Source organism: Thermobia domestica, chromosome 8, assembly GCF_964235325.1.
Source record: "Thermobia domestica chromosome 8, izTheDome1.hap1.1, whole genome shotgun sequence".
Classification (NCBI taxonomy): Eukaryota; Metazoa; Arthropoda; class Insecta; order Zygentoma; family Lepismatidae; genus Thermobia; species Thermobia domestica.
In genome coordinates, this window is record NC_137461.1 from 287,024,583 (window position 1) to 287,037,752 (window position 13,170).

The following is a 13,170-nucleotide window of genomic DNA, read 5'->3' on the forward strand; positions in this document are numbered from 1 at the left end:
CAAAGCTGTTCACACAAGTTTCAGTAAAGTCATAATGAGCTTCTTCTTCGACTGTGGGAGTTCTATGATTGTTGACTTACTCGAGCGTGGGGTCACAATAAATGCAAAGCGCTATGAAGATTCTTTGCAGAAACTGAAAAGTGTCATAAAGTCAAAGCGACCTGGAATGCAGTCGGGTAGAATCATTCTTTTGCATGATCATGCCCGTCCCTATACTGCCAATCTGGTGAGGGATACGCTTCAGAGCTTTGGCTGGAAAACACTTCAACATTCTCCGTACAGCCCAGATCTTTCCCCCCTTTTGATTTTTAAATTTTTGGCGATCTGAAGAAAGACATTCGCGGACGTCGGTTTCAGTCGGACGAGGAAGTGCAAGAATGGATGAGGTTGTGGATCCGTCAGCGACCTAACTCCTTCTACAAGGCTCCAATTGATCGTCTCATCTTTCAGTCGGATAAATGTACTAACGCGTCTGACAATTACTTTTGGGATCCTCATATTTTTCACTCTCAATGAAGCAAGTACTAAAAATGCAATTGGTATGATTCTTTCTCAGAGAGAGCGTATATATATATATATATATATATATATATATATACACGCGCGCGCGCACACAAACGATTCTAATTGCATATTTACCGTCTCCCTTTTTCAGCATCTCTGTGTCAGCTTCCGTCTCAGCGACTAGCTTATTAATGACAGCTGATCCCACATTGCTAGGATCTCGGGCAGCCATTAAGAAAACAGCTCTTGCTATCCACACCCAGTTCTCGCCTTGCATTTGGTCTATCCACACCGTCACTTCGATTGATGATTTCCCTACCCATGACACATGGCCACACACTCGCAGGTCTTTGTCAGGCTGCAAAACGAAAGGTATTGTCAATTGGATTTTAAAAAACACAATTTCAGCTCTATTATCATAGAAACAGCTATGCGTACACTCATGTTCAAAATGATTGTCGCATATCTATAACTGTCTTCTTGTAAGAATATAATTTGATAATGATTTTGCAGGGTACTTTTAATACTGGTACTATGTGTATAATCGGGAAATGTATATTTTTATGTTAAATTTGATAGGAAAAGAATTATATTTACGAAAATTAGAGTGAGTCAAACAAAATGTTGCTAAATGGACAAGAAAGTTTTATTTTCGTTTTTTGTTCTTATTTACTGCTTTTTGGACATGAAATTCGCCACACACAAGTCTGCCGATTACTAACATTATAAGAAATACCGGGAGAATTTATTATCAAAGTATATTAATACAACAACATATTTATAGACATGCGATAATAATTTTGGACATGAGTGTACATAGGCTTATTTGTATGAGAACGAAACAAATTATACACTATTCTTCTCATTAGTGCAGCCAACACTTTTGTTTTTAGCGAAAAAGAAAGGGAATAACACATACAATAGTTAATTTGTACAAAAATATAACAATTTCATGAGGTCCAAATGCACGAAACTCTTTCAGCGATTTCTGTTGCCTTTCTGCGAAACTCACATGAAAGTTGGTTTCACTTCTTAGCATGAATGCGTGCAGCGGGAGACAAATGAAGCAATTACCTTTCCATGGATATTCGAAAGAGGTTTGGTTCTTCAAAATACATGTCAAACGATATTAGGTTTGCTTACTCACCCACTACACTATTTAGTATACGAGGAGTGATTAATCAGAAAGTAAGGTTACAAAGCCTGCAATGAAAAGTGTGTACATTATTTCATACAACCAATACAGCCAACAGACAGCATATACATTAGTTGTTTTTTTTTTTTTTTTTTTTTTAATACAGCCTTCATATCGGTTAAGGCACTTGTCGCATCGTTCAATCTGTTTGAAGATTCCCTCCTGGTAAAAATCCTGTCCTTCCATTCTCAGTCACGTTATCACGAAGTATTTCACCTCCTTCTCTGAAGCGAAGCGACGGCCTCCTTGTGCTACTTCAAGTGCGGGAACAGGTGAAAATTCCTTGGAACGAGGTCCTCTTGTTGTCCGGAATCAGATCTTCGAGGCAAGCTGTGTTGAAATCTGTTGATGCCATGCTGAGTCGGTCACTGCACTCCTCGACGGTGATGTTTTCTGTACCAGCCGCAAACTTTGGACACCATTCTGCAACATGCTGACCAGACATTACAGTCTATTCGTCAACCTCTACCAGCTGGCGGTGAATTTCAGCCGCGGTTACATGTTTCGCCCAGAGAAATTAAATAGCTGACTGGACTTCTTCGCGAGACTACTTTTCCAAACGAATCGCCATTTGTGTTTACTTACAACTAGCGCCGTACGTGGCGGGTGTCTGAAACTCTGCATAGTTGCCAACTCCATGTAGTAAAATTACCGTACGTTCCTCATTCCTCTATATCAGAAGAAACTCCAAAAATATCGGCCTTGTAAACTTAGTTTCTGATCCTCCCTCGTATCTACTGTGGTTAATAAAGTTTTGCAATAATAATTGTTTTACCCGGCGGGAGCTCATGTGGTTCGGATTCCACGTTAATCAGTAGATCCACGTCTCATATAGCCACGCTGCTGAAAGGGACGCTAAACTGAAATTCAACTCAACTCAATAATTGTTTTACATAAAGTATTACGAGAAAATGAAATGAAATCTTTAAGTTTTACATCCCACGGTTATGCCGGTTAGGCTAAAGGAGACGGTGATGATAAGAAATGAATGATATGGTGGAATGAAGAAAGTGGGAGGAAACGGTAGAACTCCGAAAAAAACATGAGCACGGTGTTTGTCTACCACAAAGTTCACACGGCGCGAGCTGGGATCGAACCAGGGACCCCAAGCATCGCAGGTGAACGCTCTACTACTGAGCCACCGTGTCCCTTCTAATCTTTGATTTGCAGGTAATTCTTTACAATATTTCTCAGAGAATTCTAGTAAGTATAATGCAAAACATAATTGTTGTTTTTGCTGCGATTTTAATACAGCCACATATAGTTCGAATTCGACCCACATTTCGTCTTATATAGCATTGATTAGGATTACAAGACTTTCGGCACCTACGGCCATTTTAGCTCGTCACGTATAAGGCATGACGTCCCTCGGCGATCACACTATACGAGGAAAGGGAAGGAAGGAAGCGGTCTGGAATCTGTATGTTAAGTACCATTCCGACATTTGCCTGGTGTAAATAAGGAAAACCACGAAACCATCGGCTGGAGTGAAAAAGCTTTTACACTTCCTCGACCGAGTGTCCTCGGGGCCACTATACAGCGTCGACGCTACGATGGTACACTGAGCTGGTATCAGGAAGGAAGGAAAAAAAAGTGGCACGTTTATATCAGCAGAATATAGATCCACATTAAATGTAACACGACTACTTTTGTAATTCTCGATTACAATTGGATTCGTTTCGAACTTCATAATAAATACGATACATATACAATTGTTGTTCGGATGATCTAGTACATGGCTACAATTGCATTCCATAAAAACATGGTAGTGATGAATAATAAGTACTTGTAATATGCGTTAAAAATGGAAAACTGGATGTGAGAAGCATTAGCATCTAAGGTAAGTATCAATTAATTTGTTTTTTCAATTGATAATACATACTTCACCAATACAAAATCTATTTGGTAAATAAGGCGTAACCAAAATTTGAATTTGAAGTTCGTTTTCTTCTCGAATACACTGAACAGAACTCAACCCTACAAAACATGAATACCAAGTTTCATCATAGGAAAACACGTTGTTCGATATCTCACTATGCGCATACTTTTCATGTTCTGTAGTGTGCTGCATGTTATATAGTATATCGAACATTTGTAGTTTGCAGTACAGATTAAGGCGTAAAACAAAGTTTTACCAGATTTTGCAATATTACAGATGTTCGATATAAACATCAAAGATATTAAACGTAATGACGGGACATATTTACGAATACAAATGCACGAAACAAAGTAAAAAGAAATACATTAAAATTGAAAAAGTGAACTAACTTAGTTTAAAGCAAACAAACAAATGTCACAGATTGGAACGTTCTGTTACAACCTCAAACAGTTTTTCTATTTGAGGGGCACGACAGCTCACTGGTACACCGCTTACCTCTGGTGCATGGAGTCCCTCGTTCGATCCCCGCCCAAGTTAATTTCTGGTGCTCGTGGGCTTTCTCGGGGTACTCCCGTTTCCTCCTATTTTCTCATTCCACCATTTCTTTCATCATCATTCACTTGCTTTAATCATCGTCTCCCTTAGCTTAAAAGGTGTAAGTGTGGGACGTTAAACTCAAAGATTTTATTTCATTTCAAAGTTCTTTCTATTTTTATCACTACGAAGAAAAACTACAGCCTTGAAACACTCATAAATTCAGGTGAAATTATTTCCAGGTGTTCAAAAATGGAGGCCGAACACTTTGATAGTTCAACGCAGAAACTATCCCATCCAAATTCCAATTTCAACTCAAAAATACAATTTTAAAAACAAATAACTGAAGTTATCTTTTAAAAAACACCAATCAAACTTCTGCAAGTTATGCGCCTACAAGCTAATATATTACTTTATTATGATATCAATTAAATATACCAGAGATAAACAGCATATAATATCAAATATCTGCAGATAGTTCCTTGTATTTCACATTCAGAATTTAATGTTACAACTGTCGAACGATTTCTGATCCTATAATTTAATATTCATATACGATATACCTATATTTTCTATACAATATTCGCTATCTTAATAATAATAAATAAATTAAATACTGAAAACTGCAAAGGAGTATGAGTAGATGTTGATAACAGTTTGTTTATTTGACTGTTGGTAACAAATATGTACACGTAGAACAATGACAAACTGAACAAGTATACGTACTATTCGTCTGGCATCCGTGTTGAATTCAATATGATCTACCAAAATAGTAACAATTACATATGGTGTAGGCACATTCGGAGGCTGCTTTGGATTGACTATGTGTTTGTGCGTAACCCATACTGGAACGAGAAAAAGATTTTAAAAATACTGTCATTAATATCAATAATGCTCAACTACAAACATTATTTTTAATTACCTATAATTAGTAACAGATGTTATAGAGTACATTTTAATATAAAACTATACTTATTTATTTAGAAAAACAACACAACAGGCTTAATGCCTAGTTATAGTGTCGTATAATATATATATAGACATATATATACATTTATCCATACAATTAATCAATTCACTTCGAGTGTCAGGTACTCGGTAATAATCCTGTTTCTAAATACATATTCTGACATACTGAATATATCTAAAACATTAGTTTTATGACTTAATTCATTGTAGGAGTCACACATTCTCCACAGCGGAGACTTACAGACAATATTTGTTCGTGCCCTTTCAGAGAAAAATATACCAGTATTTCCTGGTCTTGTTATGCCTGTTGGAACGCTCAGATATACTTTCGTGAGTAGCTCAGGACAGTCAATTTTATTATTTAATACTTTATATAAAAAACCAGTAAATCAAACATCTTTCGTCGATTCGTCAACGTTAGGAAATTCAAACTCCTTACTAAGTCTACGTAGGGAATCTGTTTCGGATAGAAAGCTGTTTTCTTGTACGTAAGCATTTTTAGAAATTTAAATTGTATGTTTTCTGTTGCTTGTAAGTATTTATTTACATTCGGTGTCCAAATAACGAAAGCATATTCTAATCGGGACCTTACGTACAAATTATAAAGATTAATGAATGTTGACTCTTTTCTAAACTCTTTACCCATTCAATAGATAAAGCCGAGGTTTCTGAATGCAGCGTTAGAGATTGCATCGATGTGATGAGAGAAGGTCAATTTTGAATCAAAAATTACTCCTAAATCTTTAACTGAATTTGGTTTACACAGAGATATGCCATTAATTATATACGGATAATTGATGGGATTTTCTTTCCTTGAGAACGATAAAGACTTGCATTTAGAGATATACCTACTTTGGTACCCGGTACTTCTCTTTATGAGTTTATCTTCCTCTATACGAGGAGAAATTAGAAACTAAGGTTACAAAGTCGGTATTTCTGGACTTCCGTCTGTTATAGAGGAATGAGGAGTGTGCGGTAATTTTAATACATGGAGTTGGCAACTGTGCAGAGTTGCAGCCGCCCGCCACCTACGGCGCTAGTAGTAGTTAAACACAAATGGCGACTCGTTTGGAAAAGTGGTCTCGTGAAGAAGTCCGCTCTTGTGGACGAAACATGTAACCACGGCTATACTGTGAGATCTTGACACGATTACACGAAGCAATCAGGAGGAAACGGCCAGGACTTCTCGCCAAGGGTGTCATCTTCCTTTACGACAACGTGAGCCCAGAAGACCACCACGCTGTTGAAGCAGTTTCGCTGGGACATCGACTACCGTCCCTACAACCCGGACCTAGCTCCAAGCGACTTTCACCTCTTCTCACACTTAAAGGAGCACCTAGGAGGCCGTCGCTTCGCTTCAGAGGAGATGAAACACTTCGTAACAACGTGGCTGAACACGTAAGGACAGGAATTTTACCAAGAAAGAATCTTCAAGCTCGTCCCACGATGCTACAAGTGTCTCAATCGATTTGAAGGCTATGTCGAAAAATAACCTAATGTATGTTGACTGTATTGGTTGTATAAAAATAATTTTATATATATATGCTTCACTACAGGCTTTGTAACTTTACTTTCTGATCATTCCTCGTATTTAAACTCGCTCGGGGTCTTGGACACGAGCTGCTAGTTAGAAAACACTAAGCTGGAAATGAAAAGTATCTATGTTATAAAACAAAATTATCAGATGCAACCACCTCATTTATTTTTAGTTAGTGGATTGACGCAATACCAGTCTTAAAAAGTTAAAAATCTAAAGTATTTTCGCAACACTATCTCTCTTTCACAGGACAAAGAAAGAACAGGAAGTCAAATTAATGTTTCCCAGCTAACTGGGAAACTTAGCTCGGGTCCAAGACTCTAGAAACCTGAAATATAGAGGAAAATAAAATCATCAAAGAAAAGAAGTAGTACTGGGTACTAGAGTAAGTTTAGTTTTTAATTACCTAGTTCAATGATAGTGAATTTACAATAATTAATTCTTGAGCAGGACAAATAAATTCTAAGGGGTCATTTCCCATTTTATTTGATCCTCTTAAGGTGACAGTTCGCTGAATGTGCATGTATCATACACATGTTAAGCAAGAGTATATTGTTAGTTACGTAGTAGAACAGTGTGGTTGGACATAATCTGATGCCGCCGAAACTGTCTGGGAGGAGTTCACGGTGACCCTTTCCGACGCTAAGTTCACGGCGACACGCGTTATACAAATGCGTCAAGCGCGTAATTTTCGTGTAAGTCGTGCCACTGTGAATTGTACTACACTTTGTAAAGAAAAAAATAGCGACACCCCAAGTTTCAAGGTAACTTACACAGAAAACCATAGTTGCAGCCGGCTAGAAGAGGAATAGAAGGAAATGAAGAGTGGGATAGTTCATTTGCATTATCTGTGACACCTATGGTGTACAACAGCGCTTACTAATTATTTATGTATCAGTATTTTCTCCAGATGTCGCCTGAGACCTACAGATCAGATGTCATCCCACGTCCAAACGTCATCTATATTGAAATTTTGATCGAGAATAGTCGGGTGGTTCAAGACTTATTGTTACACACAGTCACTTTCATTTTTGTATATTATACACACACACACACACACACACACACATATATATATATATATATATATATATATATATATATATATATATATATATACTTCTTTTTAAAACTTATTTTGAAATTGGTATTTTTTTTTTTTTACATTAAAATAAATTCTGCTTTCTAGTGCTTTTTAAAAGTCGGTTAATATTGATTTTCAGCCTTATTTTTGCATTTTTTCGTTAGTACAGTAGTTTACGTACGTACTTAAACTTAAGATAGGATACTAACTTCCTATAAAATGGCTTAGCTAACGAAAAGTGCGTGAACGTATCTTTTTCTTCAAATCGATCTACGGAATTATACGGAATTATACGTGAACATAGCTACACTCAATTATGGTATTAACTCTGTCAGCCATTGAAGAGTTTCATCATCTAGCTATACAAACTATTATTGAATACTATTGAAATTTACACGAGACCATCACGAAAGTGTATTCTTTCCAAGAAACAAATAATAATAATAATAATAATAATAACTAACTAATTAACTAACTAACTGGAAAAAGAGCTCTCTCTTTCTGTGCCAATGTATACAGATGTTGTAAGGAATGATGATGATGATGATGATGATAATAATAATAATAATAATAATAATAATAATAATAATAATAATAATAATAATAATAATAATAATAATAATAAATCGGCGCAACGATGTCGAAGTTATATGTAAACATACACACTATAAATACGGTAGATTACAGTATTATATTGCACCCGTTGTGGTGTTTGTGTGTAACTCTAAAGACTTATCACTACATCCTAATGAAATTTACATGAGACCACTGGGAAAGTATACTTTCTGTCAGTTTCTAGTCTAAACTTTCAGTATTCATTCACTTAATCGAATGAGGAAAGAAAGAAAAATAGATAAAAACTCACCTCTCCGCTTGAAAGGAAAAACACTTTCTAATTTATATTTGGTGGTGACTTACCTTCTTCAATCCATGACTTACAAAGTTTTATAAACACTAACACAATATTATATCAAACATAACTACAGTAAAAATATATATATACTAGCCGAACCTGCGCTCTCTACACAGCGCATCATTCGCATATGAGCATAAATCTCCTTATCATTCCTTACAACATCTGTATACATTGGGACAGAAAGAGAGGGCTCTTTTTCCAGGAATTCTGAAAACCCTGTCCACCCCTCTAAACCTTCCGCTAACTAGTCTCCGCGACACGTGGTAGAGATTTATGATCCCTTCTGGCTAAACACCAATGTTGCCTCAATTCCTTTTTCCTAGTTAATTTTTTTTTTTTTTAATTTTTGTTGTTAACTGAGAATAGGAAGGAAAGTTTTCTCCTTATTTTGCCGGACTTGAACTACACAAGTGGATCCGAGGTACGGCAACACTGAGAGCAGTGACAGCTTAAACGCTCGCGAGGACTAACCGAGGATTGTGGAGGTGAAAAGAAGCAGTGGTTGGGGAAAGAGCTCTTTAAAGCTGTCCCGATGTATACATGTCCCTTTACAGACACAAGTGAAAGACGTATTGATTTTAAAAAAAGCCAAGGGGTATCATAAAGGGGAGACTTTTTCGATTATTTTTCTGAATATCTCGCAAGGTTTGCAAGATTTGTGCCTGCTTCCGTTTGGAGTTTCTAATTCATGTATGATCAGTGTTTTCTTTCTTCTTGCATGCAGTATGTAATAAGCAAATACATTACATACACAATTAATTATAATGTCAGTTATATATGGTGTTCGTTGGGCAAAACACTCCCAAAAAAAGGTTCATCTTAGACTGGAGAAATGGTTATCCTTTCTTTTCCATTATTATTTGGCCATGAAAGAAACGCCTGAGACATATACAACCCCTATATACAACAGTGTGGTGTTGGAATGTATAATGCTTAGGATGTGATGCTTTAGTTTTTTTTAAATTTCAACACTTGCAATGTACCCGTAAAAATGTAATAAAGAAACAGTGCCCATGTTTTTTAAATATTCAATTAGAACTGGATAATCTACATGAAATTTGCAATCGATCAGTGAAAACGTCATTTTTCTAGAGCCTGTAGTTTCCGAGATCTCATTGTCGAAAGATTGGACACAAACATATAAATGTAGTTTAAAAGAGCTCCAAAGATGGCAGCACAATTTGTTTGCATTTATTTCGGAGAAGGATTATTAAAGGCAAAGGCCTTCGAACAATAATTTAAAAGGATAAAAATTATCTGAAAGATATTTCTTTAGGTAATTTATTTAAAGAACACTCTTTTAAAAATATTTGTCTTTGTTATAAACGTGAAATCACAAATAATCGTAAATCAAAGGTTTGTAAGCTAAGGTTATAGGTTAGAGCTCGGTCGCTCTTAATTCGTGCTGTAGCATTTTAATAGATAGATTTACAAACTACACGCTTCACTCTCATATACGTGCGTGATTCAGGAAGTAATACCTTTATTTGTGTTTGACAGGCAGCACCGATACAGGTATCAGTGGAAAGCTTGCAATGTCAGCTACAAATGGTGGCATCATTTTTCAACATAGTTCCCATTACGGACAACACACCTGCGCCAACGATAAACAAGGTTTTTCATGCCGTCGGCGAAGAATTGCCGAACTGTTGCTTCCACCTCCGCATCACAACTGTAGCGTTGGCCCTTAAAGTGTTCCTTAAGTTTGGGGAAGAGTCTAAAATCGCAGGATGTACGATCCGGACTATAGGTAGGATGAGGCAAAATGTTAACAACACTTTGGCAGCAGATGCAACAACTTTAAATATTTTTGGCGGAGGAGAGGACGTGTGACGGTACTCCACCAACTAACGCTTCGTTTCCGGGGTCGTAATGGTGTATCCACGACTCGTCGCCGGCGATGAACGTTCTTGGGCACACAACCTTCCGCAGTCAGAAATTCAATGACAACCCGCTATTTCAACCGGTCGTCACCACTGAATGCCACGGAACGAGAAGAGATAGGAAGGTGAAACAAGTGACATTCTATAGCTTAAATATCAGTACATTAATGATACACAGTTCAGAATATTTGCAGTACTATTGGCCAAGTAGTGGGCTTGGAGGTATTACTTTCTTAATCACCCACGCAGAACAAACTGAACTGTCACATAATGGAAACTGATCCAAAGAATGGATCTTTACAATGATAATAGAAAGTTTCGAACTCACCATTCAGATACGTAATTTTTCTTAATAACGTTTCGAATCACAGCGGGCTTCTTCTTCAGGTATAAGATTGAAATTGAAAGTTAAGCGCCATAATCTACAAATTATCTCATACACATGAACCAAAGCTTTTTGGGAACATTGTTTTTGTTTAGCCAGAAGATTAGAACGGTAAAACAACAGAAACATTACAAAGCTGAATGTACTGTTTTCATTAGTAAGGACAAATATTTATTTTCAGAAACAAAGATGGGAATGTAAAGTAAAAGGCTAGTACTCACCACAAAAAATCTTCTACGATTAAGCAGCGCTTTCGGAAGATCTTTCTTCCATTATCAGCTTATATCCAGTTCGAAGAGGGTTTAGAACATGGAGGGGAATATGAATAGGTAAAAAATGGTTAAAAGGATTTAAAAGTGTAGAGCACAAGTCTCCTGTCACAAAAAAAAAAAAAAAAAAAAAAAACCGCAAATGGTCACTCACTTGCCACTCTTCACAGTTGTTCCTTGTTTTTTCTTTACCTTCCAGACGGCGGAAATATGTAATAAGAAAAGGATGCTTCAAATCACATTTATTTCACCTTTAAATAAGTGTAGGTTTCTCTTTATGAATGTAATAAGATTCTTTAATTTTTCGTTCAGTTGCTGTTTTTGCTTTTTCTATTAAGCACGAATCCGCAAAGCTATGGTCATAGTCTTTAAGATGCGCTGCCAATCCAGATAACTGTTGCAAGCTATGAAATTTCGATGTACGAATATGCTCTACTATTCTGGTACAAATATTCCTTTTTGTCTGACCTATATATACTTTGTCACACTGACATTTAACCCAATAAACGCCACTACTTTGTTGGGGATTCAATTTGTGTAAATCCTTTTAACCAGTTTTTTACCCATCCACATTCCCCTCCATGTTTTAAATCCTCTTCGAACTGGATTTAAGCTGATGATGGAAGAAGGATCTTCCGAAAGCGCTATTTAATCGTAGAAGACTTTTTGTGGTGAGTACAAACCTTTTGCTTACATTTCTTTCTAAACATCATCACCGCTCGCAATACTTGATATTAAAGATGAGAATATCTCACTAAAATAAGAGATAACAATTCTCAACTTTGAAATTATTGATTGGAGAAAATGAGAGAAGTCACTAAATAAAGAAACTGCTTTTCCTTTGGAGCAGATAGGTGAAGTGAGTACGAGATCATTTTAATTCTCCTAATATGCTCTGCGTGCCACAGCCGATATATAAAAGATGAAACATTTCAGTTTTGCAATGAATTTTTACTGTATAACAAAACTACGTTGAATAAGAAAAAAAAAAAAAAATCTGATCATTGAGCGGGTGAAGAACGGAATGCTGTCAGGTGGATGATTCACACGGGGAAGCGTCCAGTATATTATCTACCAAGACAGGAAGGGAGGGACAGAGCAAAATGAAGCCTGACACGCACGCCAAGGCCATTGTGGGAAAGCGACAGAGCATAATGACGCCTGACACGCACGCCAAGGCCATTGTGGGAAAGCGACAGAGCATAATGACGCCTGACACGCACGCCAAAGCCATTGTGGGAAAGCGACAGAGCATAATGACGCCTGACACGCACGCCAAAGCCATTGTGGGAAAGCGACAGAGCATAATGACGCCTGACACGCACGCTAAGGACATTGTGGGGAAAGCGACAGAGCAAAATGACGCCTGACGCACGCTAAGGACATTGTGGGGAAAGCGAGAGCAAAATGACACCTGACACGCACGCCAAGGCCATTGTGGGGAAAGCGACAGAGCAAAATGACGCCTGACACGCACGCCAAGGCCATTGTGGGGAAAGCGACAGAGCATAATGACGCCTGACACGCACGCCAAGGCCATTGTGGGAAAGCGACAGAGCATAATGACGCCTGACACGCACGCCAAGGACATTGTGGGGAAAGCGACAGAGCATAATGACGCCTGACACGCACGCCAAGGCCATTGTGGGGGAAAGCGACAGAGCATAATGACGCCTGACACGCACGCCAAGGCCATTGTGGGAAAGCGACAGAGCATAATGACGCCTGACACGCACGCCAAAGCCATTGTGGGAAAGCGACAGAGCATAATGACGCCTGACACGCACGCCAAAGCCATTGTGGGAAAGCGACAGAGCATAATGACGCCTGACACGCACGCTAAGGACATTGTGGGGAAAGCGACAGAGCATAATGACGCCTGACACGCACGCCAAGGCCATTGTGGGGAAAGCGAGAGAGCATAATGACGCCTGACACGCACACCAAGGCCATTGTGGGGAAAGCGACAGAGCATAATGACGCCTGACACGCACACCAAGGCCATTGTGGGAAAG

General features: G+C 37.9%; 1 protein-coding gene across 2 annotated transcripts in view; it reads right to left on the reverse strand.

The window, feature by feature from the left end:
- The window catches only part of LOC145693675 (acyl-coenzyme A thioesterase 9, mitochondrial-like), a 57,263-nt gene that overhangs the window by 21,523 nt on the left and 22,570 nt on the right, over positions 1-13,170 (reverse strand). For both annotated transcript variants that reach the window (XM_081769915.1, XM_081769916.1), the window contains exons 6-7: positions 4,839-4,957; positions 640-862 (exon numbers count right to left, since the gene is read on the reverse strand). In XM_081769915.1, the coding sequence (XP_081626041.1) occupies positions 640-862; positions 4,839-4,957 (342 nt within the window). The remainder of the gene's footprint in view (positions 1-639; positions 863-4,838; positions 4,958-13,170) is intronic.